The sequence below is a fragment of the Chrysemys picta genome, chromosome 1, assembly GCF_011386835.1.
Source record: "Chrysemys picta bellii isolate R12L10 chromosome 1, ASM1138683v2, whole genome shotgun sequence".
NCBI lineage: Eukaryota > Metazoa > Chordata > Testudines > Emydidae > Chrysemys > Chrysemys picta.
In genome coordinates this window covers 279,478,227-279,506,160 of record NC_088791.1, presented here as the reverse complement: position 1 = coordinate 279,506,160, position 27,934 = coordinate 279,478,227, and the positions used below count along the sequence as shown (strand labels likewise).

The 27,934-nt window shown below is 40.2% G+C and overlaps 1 protein-coding gene across 1 annotated transcript in view; it reads right to left on the bottom strand.

The window, feature by feature from the left end:
* The window catches only part of KLHL1 (kelch like family member 1), a 433,580-nt gene that overhangs the window by 156,938 nt on the left and 248,708 nt on the right, over positions 1-27,934 (bottom strand). Inside the window, exon 5 of the mRNA XM_065581135.1 lies at positions 24,116-24,328. Coding sequence (XP_065437207.1) covers positions 24,116-24,328 — 213 coding nt within the window. The remainder of the gene's footprint in view (positions 1-24,115; positions 24,329-27,934) is intronic.

The following is a 27,934-nucleotide window of genomic DNA, read 5'->3' as shown; positions in this document are numbered from 1 at the left end:
TTTACCATACTGTTTAAACTTCAGTTTAACTTAATTCCTAAATATGTCCACACTTCTTGGCAACCAGTGAATTTCCCTGGGCTAATGAGTACTGTTGGGCATATCTTTGATAATGGTACTACTGATGATTTTGACCAATTTATTTATTGTCCAGATGCATCAGTAATTCACACTGATTCAAGAGAACAGTATTACTTGAATCTTTAATTGATAGTGCACCATCTGCATACACTGGCACCCTCTGGCAACTGTTTTATAGCTAAGTTCCTTTAACATTTGTTTTAGATCTAATTACAAATAGTAAAGATTCCCAGGTCATAGCAAACATCACCGGTTGAAAGTGAAACATCCATATAGTGTGAAACTGCAGATCTTGTTGGGCTTCAAATTAATATCAGCATAATATGATGCCATGTAAGAGATAAAAGTTCAGATCCCAAAGTCAATTTCTCAGTCCTCAAACTGGCAAGAACAGAAAGCAGTGTGGAGGAAGTATACACAGCCTTTTGGGAAAGAGCCCCTCAGGTAGCTCTCAAGAGCTCTCTGTAATATGCTTTAAATAATAAAATGTTCCCAGTGCAGGGTCTTTTGAAACAAAAGAGGTTTGCACTTGTAAATGTTATTACTTACACACATTTTGACTCCATCAACTGCACTCTCAGATGCCAGTGTTTCAAAGTGGTGTGCAGATGCCGGCACACCAAGTTGCAGGTACCCAAAAGAAGAGTAGGTTGAATCCTTTTTGAAAACCCAGCCCTTAATGTTTAAATGTTTTACATCAGATCCTATCTATTTTACTCAGTTTAGGGCTCCATCCTATATCTAGGTCAGATTCCCCCTCCGCCCCCAATTTGTTTGTGTGTGGAGGGGGGAGGGTGTCTTTTTTCCAGTATGTAAATCTCCTATCAGTTACAGGATGCCTTTAGGTGAAGTTCTATATCAGTCCATTCACTATAACATGTCCTCAGGCGGAGGCTCTGAAGAGCTAAAGAAGCATAGGAAGACTACTACGACAGTAGGTTTCAGTGACTCTTGCTATAATCTGATTTTGGGGGGGGGCAAAGCAATGGGCTGATTTTATATAAATTGCTTTCAGCATAGGCTATTAGGCTATGTCTACGCTGCACACTTCACTCAGGCTCTTATCCAGGTTTTATCCTTAATCCTCATACCGTCCACTCAGAAAGCCTCTGTCCCTGGTGTGTGGGTTATTTAAGGGTGGAATAATTTATCTGGCTGAAGATGTAGCGTGAAGTGGATTAGAACCCACATTGCACCTTAACTCAGGCTGGAATCCACCCACTTTGCAGTGAGAATTCAGACTAAATTACTTGAGTTCTGATGGGGCTCCAATGCCCTTCCCAGACTTGCCACCAAAGGACAGAATAAATTTCCCACAACTGATACAGAAAAAATCCTAGAGCATAAGGAATCAATGGAAATGCCCCTTAGACAGTGAAAATGCAATAACACCAGTCTGACTTTGCTGTAGGAATGCATGGAGAGGTGCTAGGCCAAGCTGGGTGCCCACACTCAAGTACCAATCACCCAGGTTAACTGTTCAGCATAGACACAGCCATATAATTTTCTTGTTCAAACAAGTAAATTAATCAAAATAAGAGACTAAACAAAAGTATTAGTAAATACTAAACTAATGAAGTGTAAATGTCGCTTACATGAGTAACACATTATGATCTACATTTGTAAGTAGGGTGACCAGATGTCCCGATTTTATAGGGACAGTCCCAATTTTTGGGTCTTTTTCTTATATAGGCTCCTATTACCCCCCACCGCCTGTCCCGATTTTTCACATTTGCTGTCTGGTCACCCTATTTGTAAGTTATACCTTTTTTCAAATGAACTTTAGTTTGCAAAAAAATATTGCTACTTTGAGATAACTTCTGTAAAGAAAGTTGGTGAACAGATATGACACTTCACAGGCACACCTTTTCTCCAAATAATGTTCCTACTACCTCAAATATAATTCTAACACTTTAAAAATATTAAAGATAAAAATATTGGAAGCAAAGAAAAATGGAAAAAATTGTAACTTATAACACGTTGTCATAATGCCATGTTCAGATGGGGAACTGTTAAGTATACATGGAACAGAGATTTTTCTTTTGGTACATTTAGGTTCTCTGAAATGTAAATGGTACGTTGTAATGCAAAACTGGGTAGGAAAACTAAACGTACTGGATCATGTGCTCCTCCCATAGAGGAAAATCTACATGGCATAAAGTGTACCGAAAACTCCACATGCATGCACCCTTCAAGGGAAGAAGGGAGAAGGCAGGGACTGGAGACCCTGTTTGGCACTAGATTCCATTCAAAACTCGGGCTCCACCTGCAAAGACTCTGGAATGGTATGAGGGAAAACCAATCCCTGTATAATGCCTTCCAGGGATAAATTGTAAAAGCAGCTCTTTTTAGATTAAAAAGTTACTGAGTATAAATCATAAACCCGTATCTAGATGAGGCCCCCTAGTTTGTTCCGTAGTTTTCTTGTTCATTGCAAGAAAGTGACAGCTGTTATGGGCAAATTACATTTATTTCCAGTATGCTCAGAGAATAAACAAGTGACTGTATGTTGATGATTAAGCCATTAGCTACTTTGTAGAAACTGCTTAAACCTATAATGGATGTTGATGCCAACTGTGGGCCCCATGTTAGTCTACCCCAGATGGAAGGCTGGTGGTACCTTCCTCGGAGTGGATTCCACACTCCTGTGTTTGTATTCTGAGGGACCAGACATGCCCTTACAATTGTAGTCTTTCCAGACAACAGCCATCGTGGATGGGACTTTGCAAAGTGACCTCAAGGTAAAATGTGCCTAATTTAACTGTACCCAGAGTGTATGGACCACCTAATTAGCCCCAGAGCTATGAGTGTGGAGCTGTAAGGCAGAGTAAGTGGGAGTTGGCTCTGAAAGAATGAAAACCATGTGGAAAGCTTGTGTGCTCTCTCACCTCACTAACTTCATCAGACGCAAGCACCCTTCTGAGATCCCTTGGGCAGGCTATCCCTGGACAGAAGAGATACAAACCTCAGTTATCTGCTATTCCAGAATGACCGGTCTACTACTGACCAAGAGCCCCATTCTAGTATCAGACACCCTGCCCAAGCTATTCTATCACATGGTTCCAGTAACTGTAGCTAAAACAGTGCAATATGTGAGACAAAGATCACAAGACCAGAAAGCAGAAGAAGTTCAAACTCTTTTTCTCTATTGTTTTATTGAGTAGAGACATTCCCCATTATCTTTGTTCTCTACTACTTTTGAGGTGTGAATTGAGGGAGTGTGTGATAATTGTACTATTTAATTCCCTATTAGTTTACTGAAATTTCTCATAGTTTATCCTTAGAATATGTTCATTCAACTTTTAATAAATGTTTTCTTTTTCTTTTGAATAAAAGTCATAAAAAGTACACCAAACAAATTTATTTTTTTCAAATATCAACATGGTCTCAAATTACAAGGACTAAGGCAAATTAGCCAAGTTACCTGAAGACCAGTTGGCTCACTCTGTAAACTAAAATCTTTCTCTCTCACACTAGATACCAGGGTGATTGGAGTCTTGCAATAAATAATAAAGTGGGTATTTTCAGGACAAATAAATCTGTGGATTCCAGATACTGCCAGATTTGTCTCACTCCCCCTTCTCAGTAATGTTACCCAGATGGGGCAAGTTAGGGAGAGGGTGATATCAAGTAATATTATCTAGGTCAACTAATCGTTTGCTAAACAAAGGCCCAGTGACCACATCAGCATTTCAAACTCTCAGCCAAACCCAATGTGATATTAAAAGGTGGCAGAATTGGGTCCTGCCTGAGCATCGGTTCATAACATTTATTTGTTAGTGGGGATGAGAATTCTAACTTTGCCCATTGAGACTGTAGGTAGAATTTACAGTAGGTAGGAGACTATTATAAATGCCCCAGGGGAAAGTTAGACAGACCTCTTCTACTCTTGAGACAAGTGCCACAAGACATCTGACACAAAAGTGGTTTTACATCTCATCCAGAAAAGAGCAAATTAATATAAATCCTTAAAATCACATACCATATTTTGTACACTCAAACTATGTATTATTCTACTGGGAGTAGTTTGCAAGTCTTTCAAAATGATCTTATTTAAAGTGCTCCAGAAAGAAATGAAATAGTGTCCCTGCTGTACATTCTGCTAGCTAGTGTTCCCACACAACCAGCCTCTGATATCTTAGGTAAAACAAAAATGTTCAGCATGTGCACAGCTGGCTAGTGGGAAAAAATTAATTTTTAACTTGAGTATTTCTGCAAGTGAATAATTTATTAGACATTCGCTTACTACTAATCACATAGTTAAAAATGTATCTTAAATTACTTTAGTTTCTTAAAAGTTACTCTAGTTGCTGATGTTGCCCTTTCCTGAACTGTATTATTTGGAGAACGATTTATTTTAAATGTATATGTGTATTAAAGAGAGTATGCCTGACCAACTGGGATGAGGGAGCATAATTTTATTTTTTATATACTAGGGATGACCTCAGAATCACTAAGTCGTGCATTGTGCTGCATCCTGATTCCTCCACAATGGCTTCATCTCACAAATACATGCAAACCTGAGAAACTTTATTCAGAGCCCACAGCAATTTCCTGAATACACTGGCGCTGTCATTAGTTTTTAAACATCCAAGTAACTTTTCATGTCTTTTGGAGAGATGATTACTAATGGATGAATTATCCATTAAAACTAAGTGTCTAAATCATCACACCAAGGTTCATCCGATTGTAAGCTTCTTTGAGAAGCAAGTTTTTTTCTTTTGTGGAGCATCAAAAATATTGTCAATGCCAATAAATAAATATATGAGGCCAATATGTTATGTTCATAGAACTTAAATAGCACCAGAGGCCAGATTTTAAAGGCATTTAGGTGCCTAAAGAAGAAGATGGGTGCCTAGGGATTTTCCAACATGCCCAGATGCCTAATTCCCACTGGGTTCCTAGGTAACTATTGTTTTTTTTTTCAAAGTACTTGTCTGCATCTTTAGGCACCTAAATACATTTAAAAATTTGAACCCAAAACCTTAATTCATGTAGGTAGCCTCACTGCTGCTCAACTGGAGCCTGAGCCAACACCCGGTGAAGTCAATGAAAGGCTTTTCATTAACTGCCATGGGGTTGGGATCAGGCTGTAAAAGAGAAATTTTCAACACCATTGCTTTATATATCACATGTATTGTTTCATCAGACATAGGCTATCTGTAAACCATTGTGTTCTGTGAGGGGACAGGATGTCTAGATGCCAGTCTTCAATGCTTATTTATAACATATTGTAATAATATTCCAATAGCTAGAATGATTCAGTAGATGAAAATCAAACTCTTTGTCATCCAGTATAATTAGTAACTGGATCCCCAGTTTCTTAACGAGCACAAAACAAACGAATGGTTCACCTCAACAGGAATGGGATACATCCTCACTTCATATAAAGGATCCAGAATGCTGCAGACTCAGTGTTTGGATCAGCTCAAATATTGGGTCAACTCAGAGTTTAGATTACTCTAAAGCTGAAGGGCATCACATGGTTCCTGGGGTTCTAAGACACTAACTTACTATGTCAATCAAAAAAGACTAATAGCAAATTCTATCACAAACACATGGAATTTCCTCAAATATGATTAACCTTAAAAAACAATAAACCAATTTTCTTCAATCTTGGCTTATTCCTTTTCTCTCTATTAGATGTGCAAAACAAGACAGGTTTGAACAAAATGAGCTCAACCATTTTAGGGATATGTATTCAAAATTCTTTGAGGATTTTTGTTTTGTTTTTGTTTGTTTAAATGTACTAAGAAATAGAAATAGCAAAATTGATTTTATTCAGATTTTTCACATTAAAAATAGATCAGTCTCTGCATAGAGACCAATCCTGGAATCTTCTAACCCCAAATATATTTCTTTGTGAAATTAATGAGCACCTGAAAAAATGGTAGGTTAATTTTTGTCCAACACACAAATACACTAAACTTCAGTATTGGATGCTGGGCAAGAATTTAGGTGTAAAATGAAACTAATTTAATATCCAGCTTAATCCTTTGGAATAGACATGCTTACAGGCATCCATCCAACTTCAATGCTCCCTGAATAATTTTCTGTGAAATCAAGGAATATGTGCTTTATAGAGCACAGAGAACATTGAGTATTCAGAAAATGTATGATAAGGAAGTGTTTTATACATATACTCTGTGACTTTTGTATTTTAATAGAAAATATTTTTATGATGTTGGTCAAGCACCCAACCCTTTAATAATTATTTGAATAAGGAAAATCCCAGTGGGTTTAGTAGGGCCTTCACACAAATCACAGTGAGAAAAAAATCATACTAAAGCTCCCATGGCAACACATATGGGTGTGTCATTTCATTTTCAGCTTCATGAAATTTTCCTTTTATATGTTAATACTTGATTGGTTTGTCCTAAAAAATCTTTCAGTCGAATTCTGAATATTGTTTGATATCCTATTACACAGAGAGTGACTATATTTCCAAGATTATTACTGCACCTTGAAATTGAAATGAAGTATCTTAAAACACAAGCTACAAACTTAAACCTTCATTTTAAAAGGATCTCAGTACAATCTTTTCAATTTGGGAATAACCTGGAGGGTTTATGTTTTGCTTTTTAAAGAGATGATTTGAAAGAAAGGAATCTGAATCTACTCCCTCAAAGTTCTCTGATTAGCCCTTAATGTTGACCTTGTTCCTCCCCAGAGGGCTTTTCAGTGGCATTAAAATGATATGGTGCTTTATTTGACTGATACCATTGTATATTAAAATCTCAGTAGGTAAATTTTCAGCTCCTTGGTAATAAAAATAAAGTATCATTCTCCTCCAGCCTCAACCCCTTATATATAATCTTTTGTATGCTTATTTTTATCGTAACTTTCATTTGGAAGTAATTCCTATGTACTTCTTAAAGGAATTCATTAGGCTATGTGTATATTACCACCTATGTCAGCAAAACTTACTTAGCTCAGAGGTGTGAATATTCCACCCTCCTGACTGACATGAGTTACACCGACATAAGCAATAGTGTGCACAGCATTATGTTGGCTGGAGAGCTTCTCCCACCAACACAGCTTATGCTGCTCAGAGGGGTGTTTTTTTTATTCTGACATGAGAGGCCTCTCTTGTTGGCATACAGCGTCTTCACCAGACACGACTATCAATATAGCTGTACCGCTGCAGTGCTAAACGTGTAGATCTGGCCTTAGCATTAGACAAATATTTATAGTATGCACCACTTAAAGATACCAATGAACATCTACAACTTCAAAGTAGTGGTTCATACTGCAAGAATAGGTTTTTGATTAGATGATGTGATCTTAAATATGGAAAATTAGCAAAATATAAATTTAAAATAATACTTCTTGAGACTCCTTGCAAGAAAATTATGAATCAGTACTTATGGTCCTTCCTATTATAAGCTCAGTTGATAGATACTGTCTCATAACAACCCCAAAAGAAACCTGGTGGGTGAGGTAATATCTTTTGTTGGACAAACTTCTGTTGATTGAAGAGCCAAATTCTTCCTCAGCTCGATGTAAGTCGAAAGCTTGTCTCCTTCACCAACCGATGTAAGCCCAACAAACGATACTTCCTCACTCACCTTGTCTCTCTCAATATCCTGGGGCCAACATAGCTACAACAACACTACATACAAAAAGAAACCTGTTATCTGGAAATTTTAGAGCTGCATCTCAATCCAAGGTAGAGGTTTTGTGGGAAGTCTGGTAAAATCAGGAGAGGAGTTTTAAAGTAATTGTGCTTTGAAAATGTACCTAATGCTTACTTGGCCTACAAAGTTCAAATGGAAAAAATGGTGGAAACTTGGATAGATGAGGGGTATCATAGTAAGTCCATCCCATGGCCTTGAAAGCTTACATTTCATAGGGATGGTTGCTAAATGAATAGAGACAGATTAAAAGCCAGATTTTCAGAAGCTAGAATTCAAAATTGCAAACAGGAGCTGCTGGGTGCTAACCTATTTTGAAATTCTGGCTCTAAATTTAGATGGTAGAACAGTTTAATACATATTTTTGTTCTGTATCTGGGGAGAAAACAGATGATACAGTCTCATCATATGGTGATGATGGCACTCTTTCCATTCCACTAGTATCTTTGGAGAATGTTAAACAGAAGCTATGAAAGTTAGGCATTTTTAAATCAGAAGGTCCAGATAACTTGCATCCAACAGTTTTTAAAGAGCTGGCTGAGGATCTCACTGGACTGTTAATGTTGATTTTCAATAAATTCTGGAGTACTGGGGAAGTTCCAAAAGACTGGAAGAAAGCTAATGTGCCAATATTTAAAAAGGGCTGACCCAGGTAATTACAGGCCTGTCAGTCTGACATCAATCCATGCTAATACAGGATCTGATTAATAAAGAAATAAAGGAGGTTAATGTAATTAATGCAAATTAACATGGATTTATGGAAATCCTGTCAAATTAACTTGATATCTTTTGATGATATTACTAGTTTAGTTGATAAATGTAATGTTGTTTATGTAATATACTTAGACTTCTGCAAAACGCTTGACTTGGTAGCACACAACATTTTGATTAAGAAGCTAGAACAATATAAAATGAACATGGTGCATATTAAATGGATTTAGAAACTGGATATCTAATAGGTCTCAAAATGTAATTGTAAAAGACAATAGTACCCGAGTGGGTGTGTTTCCAGCGAGGTTCCACAGGGATCGCCTCTTGGTCCTATGCTATTTAACATTTTTATCAATGACATAGAAGAAAACATAAAATCATCAAAAATGTTTGCAGACGACATAAAATTGGGAAAGTAGTAAATAATGAAAAGGACGGGCCACTGATTTAGAGAGATCCAGATCACTTGGTAATGTGGATACAAACAATATGCATTTTAATATTGCTCAATGTAAATGTATAAATCTAGGAACAAAGAATGTAGGCATACTTACAGGATGGACAAGTCTATCCTGAGAAGTGGTGACTGAAAAAAAAAAAATGGGGGCCGTGGCAAACATGAGCTCCCAGTTCAAAGCTGTGGCCATAAAGAGCTCACACAATCTTTTAATGCATCAACAGGGATCTCAAATAGGAGCAGAGAGTTTTTTACTTCTATATTTGGAACTGGTGTGTCCATTGCTGGAATACTGTGCCCAGTTATGTGTCCACAATTCAAATAGGATGTTGAGAAATTGGAGAGTTCAGAGAAAAAAACATAAGAATGACTAAAGGATTAGAAAACATGCCTTATATTGATAGACTTAAAGAGCTCAATATATTTAGTTTAACAAAGAGAAGGTTAAGGGGTGACTTGACTACAGTCTTTAAGTATTTGCACGGGGAACTAATCTGTAATAATGTGCTCTTCAGTTTAGCAGAGAAAGGTATAACATGATAATAGAATCATAGAATCACAGAATATTAGGGTTGGAAGGGAACTCAGGAGGTCATCTAGTCCAACCCCCTGCTCAAAGCAGGACCAATTCCCAACTAAATCATCCCAGCCAGGAATACTGGTGGTCCACTGCTGGAAGCTGAAGCTAGACAAATTCAGACTGGAAATAAGACGTACATTTTAACAGTAAGAGTAATTAACCACTGGAACAATTTACCAAGGGCCAGGATGGATTCCCCATCACTGACAATTTTTAAATCAAGATAGGTTGTTTGTTTTTTTCCTGAGAGATCTGCTCTAGGAATTATTTTTGGGAAGTTCTATGGCCTATGTTAGAGATCAAATTAGATGATCACAGTGGTCCCTTCTGGCCTTGGAATCTATGAATCTATTATCTGATCTACACACAAGACGGAGAGCCAGGAATTGTCTTCTGATCCTGGCTGTCTATCCATTTATGATCCTAACTCAAATAGCGTTGAGTAAATCACATAGAACCAGACCCTGTAAACACTCAAACATATGTTCCACTTTACTCACATGAATAGATCTACTGAATTAATTCCTTAGTGCCACATCTTATGGCTACTAATGTCAAAGGGAGTGGTGTTCTTGTCAATTGAGGCAGGATCAGGCCCATTCACCAGACAGCCTCATCTCTCCATTTGTAAAGTATCAATGATAATACGTGCCATGTGAAGTTGTTATGAGTGTAGCCGGACGTCCCCCCCCTTTTATCCCCCATTTGCCCTTTCAAGTGCAGTCTGCACAGTTTCCTGTTATGCTATTACAAAGCCACAAGCAGCGGAAGCTCCCTAATAATGTTAGATGGTTGCTTAAAGCTGCATTGCCCTATATTACCAATTGAATTCATGCTTATGACTATGTAATTAATTAATGTAAGAAATGAGTGAGATAGTGTCAGTGACAGCCAATGGCAAAACAAAGAGGCAAATATTGCCTTTTATGAAACCATGGTGAAGGTATAAATCTCGAGACAGGCAGCCAGGACAGGGGTACCAACAAGGAAATGTAACATCACGCTAAACTCAGGACTGGACTGGAAGCAATATAGCCCTCCCGTGAATCCAAAGGGACTTTGGGGACTCTCGTCGTCTCATGGCCAATCTCTGGACAGCTGTCACATGGCCAGGCTCAGCCTCCTGTGAAATTGAAAGTAATCAATGTCCACGCCTGCAGCCTGCCAGCATGAATGTGTTGTGTGTGTGAGTATAATTGCACAAGGGATGCCAATAAATAAACCCTCAGTGCTGCTCTAGTTCGACTTTTGTCTGTGTTTATTTCTTGGCTGGTTCCAAGAATGGGTACCATTAAATGGTGGAGAACGCAGGCAGTAAAGGGTTAAATTGAATTCAAGCTGCATTTGATGAACCGCCTTGGTGCTGGACTGACTATCACACAGGTGGGCCGGCAGTCCCAGATAGTATCAGCTCCCTCCTCCGTCCCCGAGTACCATAGTGGGTGGGTTGATGTACCCCGGGTAGTCTCTGTGGGAGGGGAAAAGGCATGCCGATGTTTGGAAAGGTCAAGAGTGAGAAGGAATTAGATGGAAAAACGTGAGTGGGGTGAGGTCAGTCACCCCTTGCCCTTTTTGGCATGGCTGCAGAATTTAGGCACAGATCCCTGGAGTCCTGGGGTGATCTTGGGAGGGGACACAATTCCAGAGTTGGAAAATAATTATGAGGAGTATTTAGCATTGTACAAACCTGATAAAAGGGGGCGGACCACTGTGCAAGTGTGGCTTCTGTGGCAAACATGTTGGGCTTGGCAAGCCGCTGAAGTGGAGCGCACCAGATAATTGGAGGTGCTCTGCCAGGACTTAACGGAGACTTGGAGGGAGCAAGACCCATGGAAAGCTCAGACAGCCTCAGCGACTGCGGCCTCTGCTGCAGTATCCACAGTGAAATTGGAAGATAGTCATGCTAGATCCCAGGAATTGCAGGAAGAAAACAGGAATCTAAAGGCACCTGTTACCCTCTTTAAGGATTTGGTGGGGGGACCTGATGCCCCATAAACAGATTCTAGTAAGAAAGGGAGGAAGGGAGGGGAGAACTAAAATATCGCTTTTCTGTCTCCTTTATGTAGGTCACATGTAGGAGGCCTTCTGGGACTGCTGGATGGCTCAGTGCTCACCTCAGAAATCCTGCAAGCGGCGGTGTCCACATGGACTTGCCGCTCCTGGGATCAATTCTGCATGGCGATCCAACACAGATTTGGTGGGAGGGTCAAGTGTCCCAAATGAGCAGTGGTGCTATTCCCCTTTGAGTCCGGCAGGACCCCAATCTGGACAGGGATTTCTGCCACAGCCCCTCATGGACCTCAACAGGGCCAAGGCACAGTTTGCTCCGCTTACAAATTCAGGATGGTACCAAGCCAGCTACTATCCCTTTCCGGCTAGTCGAAATCCCTTGGCCGGCGACGGACCAGTTATGGCTTCCCCTTAGAACTCAATCCCGCTGGACTCTGACTTTGGGACACTTCACCCCTCCTGTTCACTGCTCACAGGTTACATTGAGTTTTTGGGTCTGCCTACTTGGCTTGGTGCTCCAGGATGCCTGCTTCTCCAAGCCAAACCCCAAGAAGGAGGGTCTCTGTGTTTTCCTACCATTGCAAAATAGGGTATCTGTCATCTATGTGTGTAACAACGTACGCAAAAATGTTTCTTGCTACCGGTTGCCCTCTGACAGAGAATGTAATTTTACCTTTAACCATCAATGTATCTGGTGTTCTAGTCAATGACACTTATCATAGCACATGAATGCCATCCCCACCCCCAAAGCATCGATGTTTTGGCTCCCACACCTGGCCTGCCCATGACCGCCTCCCAGAATTGGTCTATTTGGACCGTGCTCTTAAACAAGAGTTCCAACTTGGCCCAATGGGCCCGACTAGTGGCCCAGTCCGCGATGACCACCTAAATTCGTGTGTTGGCTTTGTTTTGCTTGGTGACTTGCTTTGTTCTGTCTGTTGTTACTTGAGGCCACTTGAATCCTACTTTTTATACTTGGTAAAATCACTTTTGTTTACCGGTATATCCAGAGTAAGTGATTAATACCTGGGGGGGCAAGCAGCTGTGCGTATCTCTCTTTCAGTGTTGTGGAGAGTGGACAATTTATGAGTTTACCCTGTATAAGCTTTATGCAGAGTAAAACAGATTTATTTGGGGTTTGGATCCCATTGGGAGCTGGGTGTCTGGGTCCTGGAGGCAGGTAACCTGCTGACCTGTTTTCAGTTAAGTCTGCAGCTTTCGGGGGGAAGGATTGGATCCTGGGTCTGTGTTGCAGCAGGCTACCATGTTTGGCTCAACAAGACAGGGTTCTGGAGTTCTAAGCTGGCAGGAAAAAAGGGCTCAGAGGTAATTTCAGCACATCAGGTGCTGAAAAGGGTCTCTGTGACCGAACCCGCACAGTGGCGTAGTCTAACAGGATCTGAGCATGGCTGGTTGCTTTGAGATACTGGTAGTGATTTTAAGGGAGTTTTAAGTGTGCTGACTGAAGAACAGACAAAGTGGTTGCAGGTTTGTTGTTTTCTTAATGCACCCCATTTTCGTCTTATTAATTATTCTTAGTATAATTTTCATTGTATTTTTATACTTATGTTGTTATACCTGTTGTTATACCTTATGTTGTTATATATGTTGGTTCAGTGAGACACCAAGCTCCACCAGCTGTTTTGGGGGACTGCTGTCTGACAATCTTATTGTGATCCATGGATCAAGGGGGAGAGAGGGAATGTAGCCGGATGCTCTCCCCCTCCCCATTTGCTCTTTTGAGTGCAGACTGCACAGTTTCCTGTTATGCTGTTACAAAGCCACAAGCAGCGGAAGCTCCCCAATGATGTTAGATGCTTGCTTAAAGCTGCATTGCTCTATATTACCAATTGTAGTCATGCTTATGAATATGTAATCAACTAATGTAAGAAATGAGGATAGTGGGAGTGACAGCCAATGGCAAAACAAAGAGGCAAATATTGCCTTTTATGGAACCCTGGTATTATCTTGGCGAAGGCATAAATCTCGAGATGGGAGGCCAGGATGGGGGTACCAAGAAGGAAACGTAACAGTACACTAAACTCGGGACTGGACCGGAGGTAGTAGAGCCCTCCCACAGATCCGAAGGGACTTCGGGGACTCTCGTCGCCTCACAGCCAATCTCCGGGCAGCTATCGCCTGGCCAGCCTCAGCCACCTGCGAAATCAAAACCAACATCCACACCTGCAGCCTGCCAGCATGAATGTGTTGTGTGCATGAGTATAACTGCACAAGTAAGGGATGCCAATAAATCAACCTTCAATGCTGCCCTAGTTCAACCATTGTTTGTGGTTATTTCTTGGCTGGTTCCCAGGACAGGTAACAATGAGATCTGGTTAATGTTTGCAAAGTGCTTGGAAGATGAACTGCTATAAAAGTACAAAGTATTATGCACTAATAGATTTGTCTGCATTGTGCAGAGAGATTTAAAAAATGAACAGTCTACATTTATGACAGATGAACCTTGAAATATGTCTTCCTTGATAGTGTTCCCTTTATCACAAATTTTATATTGGAAAGTAAAAAATAAAATAAAATAACTCACTATGTAACAGTGTATAAATCTTGGTATTGTGATTTATGATTGTTCTTTTAATATTTATATTCTGTTTGCTTTTTCCTTTAGTTGTGGCTATATTTTTTCTGCTGATTAGAGACCTTTCAGTATCAGTGTCTGGTCATGTAATGAACTGCTACTGTATTGCAAGATTGAAAATATTTCTCACTTAATCCGCCTTCCCACATTTCCTGGATGAACTACTGATACTGACCCCCTTTGTAAAGTGCTTTGAGATCTATTGATGAAAAAGTATTATATAAGAGCTCTAATACATAGGTAGTATTATTATCAGTGAAACAAAATCACTACTTATTCATGTCATACAGATAATTAAAAACCTAGTATTAATATTTAAGGATAGAAGGGCTGTTTTTAGATTTTGATTAAAAAATCCCAACTTCAAAATGTTTCAAAATGTTTGAGAATAATATCCAAAGTCACACTATCAGGTTTAAAGTAATTTTTTTTTAAAAGAGAGAAACAAAACAACAGAAAAAGAAAAAGACTTGTCTTTGCTTATGGCCCATTGTGGAGTCAGGAGCTCCTCAATCTCCACCAGACTCCATGGTCCATCCTTTATACTCTTTCCTCCCAGTTTGTAGCACATGAGGGTTTTCCGAGTCAAATAAACAGGCAAAAAAAAGTTCACCCCCACCCCCCTTTCCCTGATGAGAGAGGGGAATCTTGGTGAAAACAAAGAAAGGCAAAGGTGGCCTGTCTCTCAGGCAATCTTTCTGGATTCAGCTCTATGAGCTTGGTCTAGCAGTCTATTGCCCCTTAGTGGGGCCAAAATCCAGCCCTCCTCTTGGGGTGTACTGCAGTCCCACTGGCAGGGTTATATTTGCACCTTTTTCCCCCTTGGACAGCACTTGATCTGAGGGGAGGGCAGACCATCTGGGAGGACCTCCTCAAGATCTGGAACCTCACAGAGATTGTTATTGACTCTGGCTCACCCTTCCAGGTCCATCACCATCCCATCCCCTGCCCTGCCAATGTCTTGAGTGATTCTGCCTCTAGTGATCCTTCAGCTTCTACAAAGTCCTCCATTAGCCTAACCACTTCACATAAAGCCCTCGGGTGATGCCGTAGTACCAACTCCCTGCTTTTCATGGGTAACAGCTTTATAAATTGTTCTGTCACAATGGCCTTGATCGCTTGAACCCCTGATCTTTCCTCTGGGTGGAAACACTTCCAACAGCATTGTCTTAACCACTGCACTACCATTCAAGGTTTTGTCCTCATGGGGTAGTTCTCAGATCTAAACCACTGATGGTGGGTCTCTTCGGAAATATCCAAATAGTCCAAAATGACAGAGTGCACTTGCTTGTAATTTTTGGCCTTCTCCAAATCCAGATTACAATAGGAAACCTATGCCAGACCCGCCAAGTATGAGGCCAGAATCAAAGGCCATTGTTCTAGGGGCCACCAGGCTGCTAGTGCCACCCTCTTAAACGTAACTGAAAAGGTTTCAGGGTCATTGTCCCAACCCATCTTAGTTAGCTTCATAGCGGAAGCACAATCTGCAGGTACTCCATGGGGGAGTAGGGCAGGTATCATCTGCTATAGCATTTCCTTTTGCAACTCCTGTTGCTGGGACATCAGTTCTCTCAGCAGCTGTTGTTGTTGTGTGATCTGGTCTTGCTACTCGGTAGTTCACCATTGCAACACTTGCTGTTGGAACTCCAGTTGCTGAGCAACTTGCTGCTGCTGCATCTCCACTAACCACTTATAGCACTACTCCAGTTCCATCTTGCATGGAGCAGTTGAGTTCTATCCTCTGTAAGGCTTTTTATCCCCTTGCATCAGGCATAATTATGCCCACATTCTCCACCATTTTGTGGGGGGCAGAGGCTCCCATTACCCGCTCCAGACCTGATTATCCCTCATTTATACTGTCTTTTCCCCTCCCCGTCAGTTTGTAGCACATGAGGTGTTCTCTGAGTCAAACAAACAGGCAAAAGAAAGGTCCTCTCCCCTCTCCTTCCCTGATGAGAGATGGGAAGCTGGGTGAAAACACAGAAAAGCAATGGTGGCCTGTCTCTCAGGCACTTTTTCTCGATTCTGCTCTATGACTTGGTCTATCAAAGTCTTGGAGCCTACACCCAACCCCTCCTCTTGGGGCATACTGCTTGGGGCATACTCTGTATAGCTTTGGGAGCGGTGTGGCCTGTGACTGCCTCCTTCTCAGCTGATCGGTCTCTGTTGTCAGCAGACTCTGAGGTGGAGCAACCCTTTTTCTGTTCACCTCCCCTTCCTGTGGCAGATTTCCATTTTTAAGCTCCTCCCGCTCAAGCCTTGCAGGCGCACCTCATTAGTGCTGAACAGGCCCAGAAGAGCTCCTTAGTCTCCTCTCCACCAGAGTGTGGGTGCATCCGTTTACACTTGTGTTATCCCTTCTATCTCCTTGGGCTGAAAGAAGAAATCTCTGCCTACCCAGGGACAGAGGATGCATGTAAAAGGGTACCTGACCCATTCCATGAAATTGGGCTTAGCTCTCCTGTTCCAGTCCTGGTGCTCCCAGTTGGGTCAATTATGGGGGAGGAGCAGCACTTGGGGGCTATAAGAAGTCAATCAGGAGTCACAGCAGACAGAGTCATCAGGAGAAGGGCACGAGATGAGACCTGCCAGACACAGAAGCTTGTTCCTTTTAGATGCTTGAATGCAGGAAAACAGCAAGTGGGATTTGTTGGATGGTGTCCAAGCCAGAGACCCAGAAGGCTGAAGTTAGGAGGAGCAGTAGACGGAGATGCCTACTGGCTCTAAGGAGGAGAGCTGGAGCCAAGGGTCACAGATGGCTGAAGGAAGTGGGGGAGGGACAGCAGAAAGGCTTGCTGGAGAGTTGGACCCCGAGGAACAGTGAGAGGGACCAGGGGAGTGAGGGATGTTTCCCTGGCAAGAAGTTTCCACCAGAGATGCTGTGGGAGTTCCTGCTGGGAAGAGCATGGTGGGTTCCCAGAAAGAAGGGTTGGAATGACTGTCCTGGCAGGGGGATGCCAGTATGGCAGAAGAGAGAGGGGCATGGCGAGAACAAAGCCAGGTTTTAAGGACTACATGCACTGGGGATGGTATGGACTATGTTTTGGGACTTATGTTATAGACTTCTTGAACTATGTTTTGTTAAAATATTGTGTTGGCGGACTAGAGGACAAACTTGAATGGAGTTATTGGGGATCCAAGAGGGAAAATGAGGTGAGGGGCCACCTGCCAGGCTGCCCTGAGGCCAAGGGGTGTTCCTGGAAGGAGGACATGTATTTACAGTTTAGAACACTGGTGCCCAAACTTTTCCTGTCAGACCCACCCTTACCAGTAATGGAATCTAACCAGGCCTCCCCTCCATTACAGTACAGTTGGCTCCGCAGAGGAGCTTGGGCTGAAGGTGGAGCTGGGGCAAGAACTGGGGATGGGGGAGGAGCTGGGGCTAGAGGTAGAACTGGCCTGGGGGCGGAGAGGGAATGAGGGTAGAGCTGGGCTTGGGAAGGAGCAGAGAATGGAGTGGAGCTGTGGCTGGGGCAGGAACTGTGGCTGGGGCCAAAGCTGTGGCTGGCAGTAGGTTTACCAATTTCAGTTGGACGTATGGCTGGAGGTTTCATCACATGACATTATCTTTAATTAAAAATTAATCTTTAATTGCCGGAGACTCCAGGACAATCCTGGAGTGTTGACAACCCTCGCTGGGCGTGGAGTGGAGCTGTGGCTTGGGCCGGAGCTGGGCTGGGTGGTGCTCTCTTCTCGCTCCTCTGTGGGGGTTGGCTCAGGCCCTGCCACGCGCCCCCAGATGCAGGCATTATATACTGACACATGGAGAGCAGGGAGTTACTTCGCAAGTGGAGAACCAGTGTTGACAGGGCCAATTCAATCAGGGTGGATGTAGTCCACTCCCAATAATAGATGAGGAGGTGTCAATTCCAGGAGAGGAAAAGCTGCTTCTGTAATGAGCCAGCCACTCCCAGTCCCTATTCAAGCCCAGATTAATGGTGTTAAATTTGCAAATGAATTTTAGTTCTGCTGTTTCTCTTTGAAGTCTGTTTCTGAAGTTTTTTTGTTCAATGACTTTTAAATCTGTAATAGAATGACCAGGGAGATTGAAGTGTTCAAGCCAGTAAGTGAACTGGTTCTCGACTTGTGAAGTAACTCCCTGCTCTCCATGTGTCAGTATATAATGCCTGCATCTGTAACTTTCACTCTATGCATCTGAAGAAGTGAGGTTTTTACCCACAAAAGCTTATGCCCAAATAAATCTGTTAGTCTTTAAGGTGCCACCAGACTCCTTGTTGTTTTTGTCCCTAAATAGAACACCAGACTCCTGAGATATGCAGTGTAATTGTTGCTGTGTTAGTCCCAGGATACTAGGGAGACAAGGTGGGTGAGGTAATATATTTTATTGGATCAACTTCTGTTGGTGAGAGACAAGCTTTTGAGTCACACAGAGCTTTTTATCTGTCCTATCAGTCCTCATCCTCAAAGGAAACCTGCACAACACTTTCAAAAGACAAGACTGGGAGCTTAAATTCATTACTCTGCTAGACACCAAAAATCATCAACTGAACTGAGACACTGGATTTATGGCTTATTACAACAATCTGTAACCATTAACACACATGCACCCTTTATGTCCTATGACTGCAGAGGAGTTTATGGGCCATCCACCTTGAATGGTCCTTTACAATATGTGCTAATGTCTTAGGCTAAACAATCTGTTCCACCTTGCATTTTGCTGTGAAGCTGGGAGCTCCTTTCTCAGACCTAAAGAAGAGCTCTGTGTGGCTCGAAAGCTTGTCTCTCTCACCAACAGAATCTGATCCAATAAAAGATATTTCCTCACCCACCTTTTCATACTACTGAGAAATCAGTTTCCTTATTTCTATATGGGAACAGTGCATGTAGGGGATGATACTCTTCTGTGCTATTAAAAAAAACACAAAGTGTGAATATGGAGCTATTTTTAAATAGCCCTCTTACTTATTAGATATATTTCTTAACCTTCATGTTGGACCAAAAATCAGCCAACTATTTCCATATTGGAGTCTTGGAGACCTCAAATATGTCAAAATTGGAAAAAGGGTTGCATTAAAAAAACTGACTTTATTGTAACCAGTGAAGTATAAAACTATGAACTAGTTAAAACGTTCCTAGATTGAGAAGCACACTATTCAGTACTTGTGTTAGGGTCTAACTGACACTTTTTTTTATAAAAGCTACACACTATGTAAGCTGTCAGGGTCTAACTGACCCCATGTTTACAATGAAAATAGATAGCAACAGTAAAAATATAAAAAGGCACAAACACATCAATGTGGTGGTAAATGACATCACTACTGTGAACAAATAGAGCAAAAAGGTGACAAATTTTGAACATACCAGCTTTTATACTTTGCACATTTTAGTGTTTTCTGTCTCATACTTTGGAACAGATGTAATCTCCTTAGGCTCTGGATCAGTACCTAGAACACTAGACACTACTTTCCTAGTAGACTGAGGCAAGCCTGAAGTGTTCCTTTCTTGCACCAGTGGTTTCATCATATCTGAACCCAGGGCCCTGAGGAACATACTTCTCTTACTCAAAGATTAGGCCAAGTGCAATTCAACAAAGTCCAAACAACATACACATTCAGACATGCAATGTGTATGTTCAATGAAACAATGAGTCATAGTCGGAGAATACATAAAGAAAGAAAAGGCAGAGGTTTGCGTCTTATGTTTTACTTAATTTTTTGTAAATGTTTGGTGTCCAAGAGACCCTCAAAGACCTTGGAAGTGTAGTACTTTCATTTTCTCCATTGATCTCACAACGTTAGTCAAATTGACCCCATTATCTTTTCAGTGACTTTTTTTGCCACCAAAAATCCAGAACAGGTATGATTATAAAACCAATGCAGAAAGATTGATGTCATCCTAGTCTGAAGATACTTAATGTATCACCAAAGGCTCTTACGCTAAGTAAGCTGCCACAGGATAAGAGAGAAGGTGCTCTCGTGGATTGGTAACTGGTTAAAAGATAGAAAACAAAGGGTAGGTATAAATGGAGAGAGCTAAATAGTGGTGTCCTCCAAGGGTCTGTTCTGGGACCAGTCCTATCCAATATATTCATAAATAATCTGGAAAAGGGGGTAAACAGTGAGGTGGTAAAATTTGCAGATCATACAAAATTACAACAGATAGTTAAGACCCAGGCAGACTGCAAAGAGCTACAAAAGGATCTCCCAAAACTGGGTGACAGGGCAAAAAAATGGAAATTTAATGTTGATAAATGAAAAGTAATGCACATTGGAAAGCATAATCCTGACTATATGTATGAAACGATGGAGTCTAAATTAGCTGTTATCACTCAAGAAAGAGATCTTGGAGTCATTGTGGACAGTTTTCTGAAAACATCCACTCAATGTGCAGCAGCAGTCCAAAAAGCAAACAGAATGCTGGGAATAATTAAAGAAGGGGATAGAAAATAGGACATAAAATATCATGTTGTCACTATATAAATCCATGGTATGCCCACATCTTGAATACTGTATGCAGATGTGATCGCCCCATCTCAAAAAAGATATATTGGAATTGGAAAAAGTTCCAAAAAGGGCAACAAAAATTATTAGGGGGTATGGAATGGCTTCCGTATGAGGAGAAATTAATAAGACGGGGACTTTTCAGCTTGGAAAAGGGATGATTAAGGGGAGATATGATTGAGGTCTATAAAATCATGATGGTGTAGAGAAAGTAGATAAGGAAGTGTTGTTTACTACTTCTCATAACACAAGAACTAGGGGTCACCAAATGAAATTAATAGGCAGCAGGTTTAAAACAAATAAAAGGAAGTCTTTTTTTTTCACACAACACACAGTCAACCTGTGGAACTCCTTGCCAGAGGATGTTGTGAAGGCCAAGACCATAACTGGGTTCAAAAAAGAACTAGATAAATTCATGGAGGATAGGTCCATCAATGGCTATTAGCCAGGATGGGCAGGAATGGTGTCCCTAGATTCTGTTTGCCATCAGCTGGGAATGAGCAACAGGGGATGGATCACTTGATGATTATCTGTTCTGGTCATTCCCTATGGGGCACCTGGCACTGGCCACTATTGGAAGACAGTATACTGAGCTATATGGACCTTCGGTCTGACCCAGTAGGGCCATTCTTATGTTCTTAATAGAAACAGGTTTGGCATGGAAATTTCTATTAAGATTTAAGTGTGGGTTGGGGTCAGAGAGACCCCAAAACATTAGGAGGGTTAAATATATTCTAAATTATATCTTTGCTGATTTTACTAGTGACTGTGAGCTGGATCCTTTTTTGGCCAATATATTGTCAACAGCAATGGTAAGTTAAAACTGTTTATTACTGGTGATGAGTACAGCCAGTTGGGAATATTCTGTCAAAATGATTTTTTGATGAAAAGTGCAATTTATGCGGGGGTGGGAGGGGAATTGCCAAACTTCTTTGATTTTCCATTTCAGGTTGGTTTGGCCCAAGTCTAAACATTTCAGTTTGTTGAACTCGACCAAAATACTTTGTTTCAAGTCAGTTTGACATTAAAGTGCATCTAACTATGGTGCTAGAGTTCCTAGTGGGAGTTTTAGTTCAGGTGCCTCATGCCCTAATTCTTTTCTGTGGACCATGCTCCTTTGCTGGAATACATTTCCCATGAGGTGCTGCCTCCTCTCTGACTGAATCATGTAGAGCATTATGGGAGACCAAGTAGCCAGACTCTTAAGGAAGAATGAGGGGATAAGGCACCCAAACTAGAATTCCCCTGAGGTACCACAGCACCTTAGGCCAATGTAAGTTAATGTCAAATTGACTTCAAACAAAAAGTTTCAACATTTCCAAATCAAAATTATTCTGAATGTTTCATTCTGTGAAAAACATTGATATTTCAACTTTTTGTCCTGATGTGAGATGGAAACAAATGTTCCACAGGATGGAGATTTTTGCTCAGCGATGAGGTGCAAACCATAATAATCTGTAAATTCACTTTTAGAACTCTGGGGTAATTTGCACGGCTGACAAAACATCTTTCAATTCATAAACTGAATTGCTTTAATATTCCATCATTGTGACATTAGATTTCAAAATAGAATTTGGAAAAAAAAATCTAACTTACTTTTCACTAATTATGCTAATTGTTTCCTTTTTGTATTCTTCTCTGATCAGATAATTGAAATATACTATTTAATTTCTCTCTTTTTCCAATCAGTTTAACTTCCGTGTTCTCATATACTAAAATAAGGCTGCACTGAGTGGATTGCTACACAAACACTACAGGAATTAAAAAAAAATACAATTCTATTGAAGTTTATATATTTCTATTGGTTTTTATGAAAGTTTTTTAATTTTTTCCCTTAACTTTGGAGGCAAATTTGACCTGAAAGTTTCCCTTTCACCAAACACCAAACAGTTGTAAATAGAAAAGTAATTTTAAACAGTTGTCTATATTCTTATTTTACACCCATTAGGTTCAACTGACCCTGTTTTACTTTCTACAAAACCTAACGCCTAATTTACTAAAATCACCCAGCTACATATTTATACTTCAGTCTTGAAAAAATGAGATACAACACATACTGGATTTTAAAAAGGCCTTGATGTTACATTATTCACAGAGAGAAAAACATACATTCAGTCTAAAAAATGCATTTACATTTTAATAAACCAACAACCACCATCAAAAGTCAAGTCTCCTTGGGAGAGCATAATACAGGTGTTCCCTCTGAGCAACTCTGAGAATAGAAAAGCTTTTATCTCTGTAGATGATCAGAAATTTAAAGGTATAGTACATATAACAGTTTCAAGCAACATAGATTACCCTCAACGTGCTCCAAAAACTCTCTAGACACTTTATCCAGAAACTGTGAGTGTCTCCTCCCCTATTCCCTAGGGCTGCTTTGTGGCAGTAATACTCTGTATTATATTCTATTAAAACTTAATTAAAACTTGTTAGTAGGAAAAATATATAAAATACATCCAGAAAGATAGCATGAAATGAAAATAATGTTGAATGTTCTAATAAGACATAATGTCTGGTATGACCATTAGCTGCAGCTATTGATCCAAGCTGCCAGTAAACAGCAAAACATCCTCGAGTCACATGTTTAAAATATTCAGAATGCAACCACTTGACAACAAATAACTAAAATATGCAGTTTCTTTGCTCACTTCATATATTTGGCAGGTGGCTCCAAGAAATGAGACCAAACCAGTAAATTACACCACTAATACAGACATTCACCAACTTCTGTCTGAATTTCAGGTGAGATAATATTCTACATAAACACTTAGGATAGGATTAAGTATTTATGCACTGTGGAACAGCTCCAACAGGCGAGACAGAGAAACCTGCCCCAGCATATCCCATAGCTCAGGGGATAGAGCACTCTTTTGGGAGGTGAGAGACCCAAGTACAAGTCCCTGCTCCATACCAGACAGAGGAGGGATTTGAATTCAGGTCTCCCATAAGCTGACTGAGTGCTCTAACCACGGGGTATAGGTTATTAGAGGAGGGAGAAAGGCATCATTGCCATTGTCATCTTCGGTTTGAGTTTAAGCTTGCTCAAAGCATGCCTATCAGATTAGGCCTCGAAGGCAAGGCAAGTAGGGGAATGCCTAGTTTGTGCACTGTGTTGGGGCTGAGGCATAAGTGTAAATCGAGCACCAACCTCCTGGGTGAAGTCAGAATTTAGGCAGTTGTGTACGTGGCTAGCAAGAGAAATGTAGGCACCTTGGAGACTAATTGTGGAAACTATAAGGGACTATAGGTGCCTACAGGGTTAGTCAGCACCTGAACAGGGGTTTTGTGAAAGCCAGTGGCTCCCAAATGTTAGATTTAGGCAGCTATATCCTCCTTGTGAATCCCACCGTTATTGTAAGTAATCATTCTTAGGATAATCTAGTCTAGCTGAATGGAGAATAGTCATCGACACAAAGGAATTATCAGCAAACTATCTGTAAAATTTGAATTCCATGCCTTGAACTGTTTTTTGTTTTTAAACTATCAGAAAATTAAACAAAACATTTACCAGTTATGAATTGCTATTTTCGTAATAACTAATTAATATGCCACTTTATAAAACAAACCAAAAAAATAATGCATTACCTGTGGTGGAAGCAGTGGTAATCTGATATAGGCAAGCAGCATACTGAGGTCACTACATCTCCTCGGCATGTCATATTTAACCCACATCATTAAGGCATGGAAAATAGTCTCTTCATCAGGAACATTCACATCATCACTGGCAAGAAGTTTATGTAGTTCCTCAGCCGGCAGTAGTAAAAACTCTTGATTTCTAATAACTTCCATTATGTTCTCCTATGTAGAGAGAAGTATTTCAGAGTAAGTCCTACTAGAAAATTAATTCAGTTGCTAAAGCTACAAAAACAATAACAGGATTAGTCAATGACCTTCACACTTATCCTAACATGATCCTTGAGAAAAAAACAGGATGTTAGGATGAAACAGCTATAATTGTAATTCAAATGTGAATATACTCAGGACACAAAGGGAGGGTTACACTATGGAGCTTTGTTATGAAGACAGAGTGCAATAAACAATCTGAAATAGGGGATCAACTAGAAATGGAAAAATAAATTATCATCTGAGAATTAATGAAGATTTGTGTGTCTGTTTAGATATATATATATAGGCCCCATCACTGCAGAAACTGAGCACATCAAGTAAAGAAAGAAAGAAAGAAAGAAAGAAAGAAAGAAAGAAAGAAAGAAAGAAAGAAAGAAAGAAAGACAAAGATAATCACACCTTTCTCTATTGTTTTCTTCCTAGTCTGCTTGGGAAATAGCTTAATTAGCTCAGGATTGTGTTACTTATTTATATTCATGAGTGTGAGTGAGTGGGTGATGTTTTAGTGTGTGAAGAAACGAGGGAAAAGGTACAGCAAGGAACTGAGGTTTCCAGTTATTTCTTGATTCTAGTGGGAACATACTGTAGCAAGCCAACTCAGTACCAAGAACAGTATACAGTAATTTAAAAAAGTTATAATAAAAGCAAAAGGCTCATAATAAAAACATTTATAATGACAAAGAAACAATCAGAAAATTATTTTAGTTGGCTGAATCCTGAAGGTTTGTTAGTGCCCTCTCACAAGAAAACTCACAGGAAAAGGGCATGGAAGGAGGATGACTTATGCAAGGTTTCCTCAGCAGATATTCCTCCAAATTCTTCCACTGTGGCAGAGTTTGCTCATTCGGAAAGAACTGAAAGTTTTCTTACAAAATTCTTGAGATTCACACATTTGGAGGGTTATTCTGGAGGAACAGGGCCTTCCCATTGGTAAAAGACTTACCTAGATATGAAGGGGGATGGGAAACTAGTGAAAAGGTTTAAAGAGGGGAGTGACATAGACCAGTAAGTGAAAAAGGATTGTGATTTTGGATACACCTAGAGTGACATGAGGAGCAGGGCAGAAAAGAGAAGGAGATGACAAATGACAAAGGTACAGACAAGGAATTTAAGAGGAAATAGGAAAAGAGGTAGGGACCCAATGGGGTGAGAAGTAATTCTGTCACCATATCTATTCAGTTCTTGGACTACATTTACACCAAGAGGTGGGAGTGTAATTCACATTTTGAGTAGACTTCCTTATGTTAGCTCTCATCGAGGTAGCTGCGGTAGCATGGGAATTGGAAAGCGGCAGCATGAGCTAGCTGTCGTAAGTATGTACCCACAGGGTCCAGGTTGGTTTATATTCGGGGCAGCTAGCCCATGTCGCTGTTCACCACTGCCAGCGCTATCACAGTTACACTATTTTTAGTGTGCTAGCTCAATGAGAGTGAGCATAAGTATGTGTACTCAAGCTGGGAATCACACCCTTAGCTCCAAGGGTAGACATAGCCTCAGACGATCAATGTAGTTTCAAGTTAGCACCAGTTACAATGGTTTGTTTTTGGGGAGACATGGACAACTATCCACTAAGAATGGAAACCACCAACTTATTTTATATAAGGTACCAAATTGTAATGACTTTGAGTCACTAAGGACTTAGATATGACAAAATGATGAAAGGCTCTACATTCCATTACTGTACCCTCAAGTCAGAGGCCCCAGGTATATTGAACATATTCTATAATGTGTATGTATACACACACACACTATGTATATGTATGTACCTGAGAAAGAAAGGGAAAAAGACAGAGAGTGACTGTGTGTGTATGTGTGTGTATATATATATATAATACACAGTGTACCCATACACACACATAGAGTGTATAACGTAGAGCTGATGCCTGTAGTAGAGGTTATGAAATACTTTCCATTATAAACCCTTCTTTTTAATTATTTAAAACGTGTAAATCTCTGCCTGTTTGTTTGTGTGTGTGTGTGTGTGTATATATATATATATATACACACACACAAATATACACAAAGAGTCACAGGTTTATGAACATGATCCATATTAACTGCTTTATTTATTTAGCCATAAAAACTGCTGATTAGAACAAAGAACATCAACATTTTAAAACCTGCCCTGACTAAAGGTTATGAAGTACCTACAGAACCCATACATTTTTGAGCCATAGCAGGGATTTAAGTCTTTAGCTCCCATTAAAGGAAATTTAAGTTTAATAGCTAAGATCCTGTGTAGTGATTTAAAAATGGTAAGGAAAAAGTTTTCAGGCATTTAACTACAAGCTGGCTTTATATTTTATTTTGTTTAATTACATAAGAAAACTTGGAAAAATTAATTATATTTTCTCATCAAAATGATTCATAAGTCAAGCTTAATTACAGTTTGGTTAAATTTAATCTAAACCGCACTATGAGGAAAATTTAAGTCTATTTGCTAATAAGAACCAACATCATACTTTGCAATAATGTATGCACCCAATGCCCTAACATTATTTAATTGTACAGAGGTGGTAGAACAACCCTTCATGAATTCATAAATTTTAAGTGTCCTAGAAGAACATTTGGTTACAACTGAATATCTTTATCAAATAGTTAAATTATTTGCTTGCTAGTATTCAAAAAAATTAGAAAAATACTCTGAATTCAGAACAACACTTTTAGCTTTATTTTATTTTTCATATTTATTTATTTATTTATTTAGCCTTGTACAAGTATTTGGTTTGTTGAGTTCTACCGATTACAAGATCCTACCCGCAACATAATGTAAATAATAACAATAATTAATAATCTAGCAATACCAGAAATGTAACTATTATTTCTCTAGGATTTCAAGTGAAGTAGGCAAACACCAGTCAGACTCATGGACTTTAAGGCCAGAAAGGACCATCATAATCATCTAGTCTGACCACCTGCACATCGCAGGACACAGGACCTCCTATAACAGACTCATCACTTCTGGCTGAGCTACTGAAGTCCTCAAATCATGATTTAAAGACTTCAAGTTACAGATAATCCATCATTTACTCTAGTTTAAACCATCAATCACCCCATGCTGCAGAGGAAGGTGAAACCTTTCTCCTCCCCACCTCCTCGGGTCTCTGACAATCTGACCTGGGGGAAAATTCCTTCCCAGCCCAGATTGCAAGACCCACCAGCCAGACACCTGGGAAAGAATCTCTTTAGTAATTCAGCTCTCCCCATCTAGTACCCCATCTCCAGCCTCTGGGGATATTTGCTACTAGCAGTCACAGATGGGCCACATGCCATTGTAGGCAGTCTAATCATACCATCACCTCCATAAAGTTATCTAGCTCAGTCTTGAAGCCAGTTATGCTTTTTGCCACCATTGCTCCCCGTGGAAGGCTGTTCCAGAAATTCACTCCTCTGGTGGTTAGAATTTCAAGCCTAAACTTGTTTCTGGACAGTTTATATCCACATGTTCTTGTGTCAATATTGGTGTTTAACTTAAATAACTTCTCTGCCTCTCTAATATTTATTCCTCTGATGTATTTAGAGAGAGCAATCATATCTCCCCTTCACTGCATTTGGTTA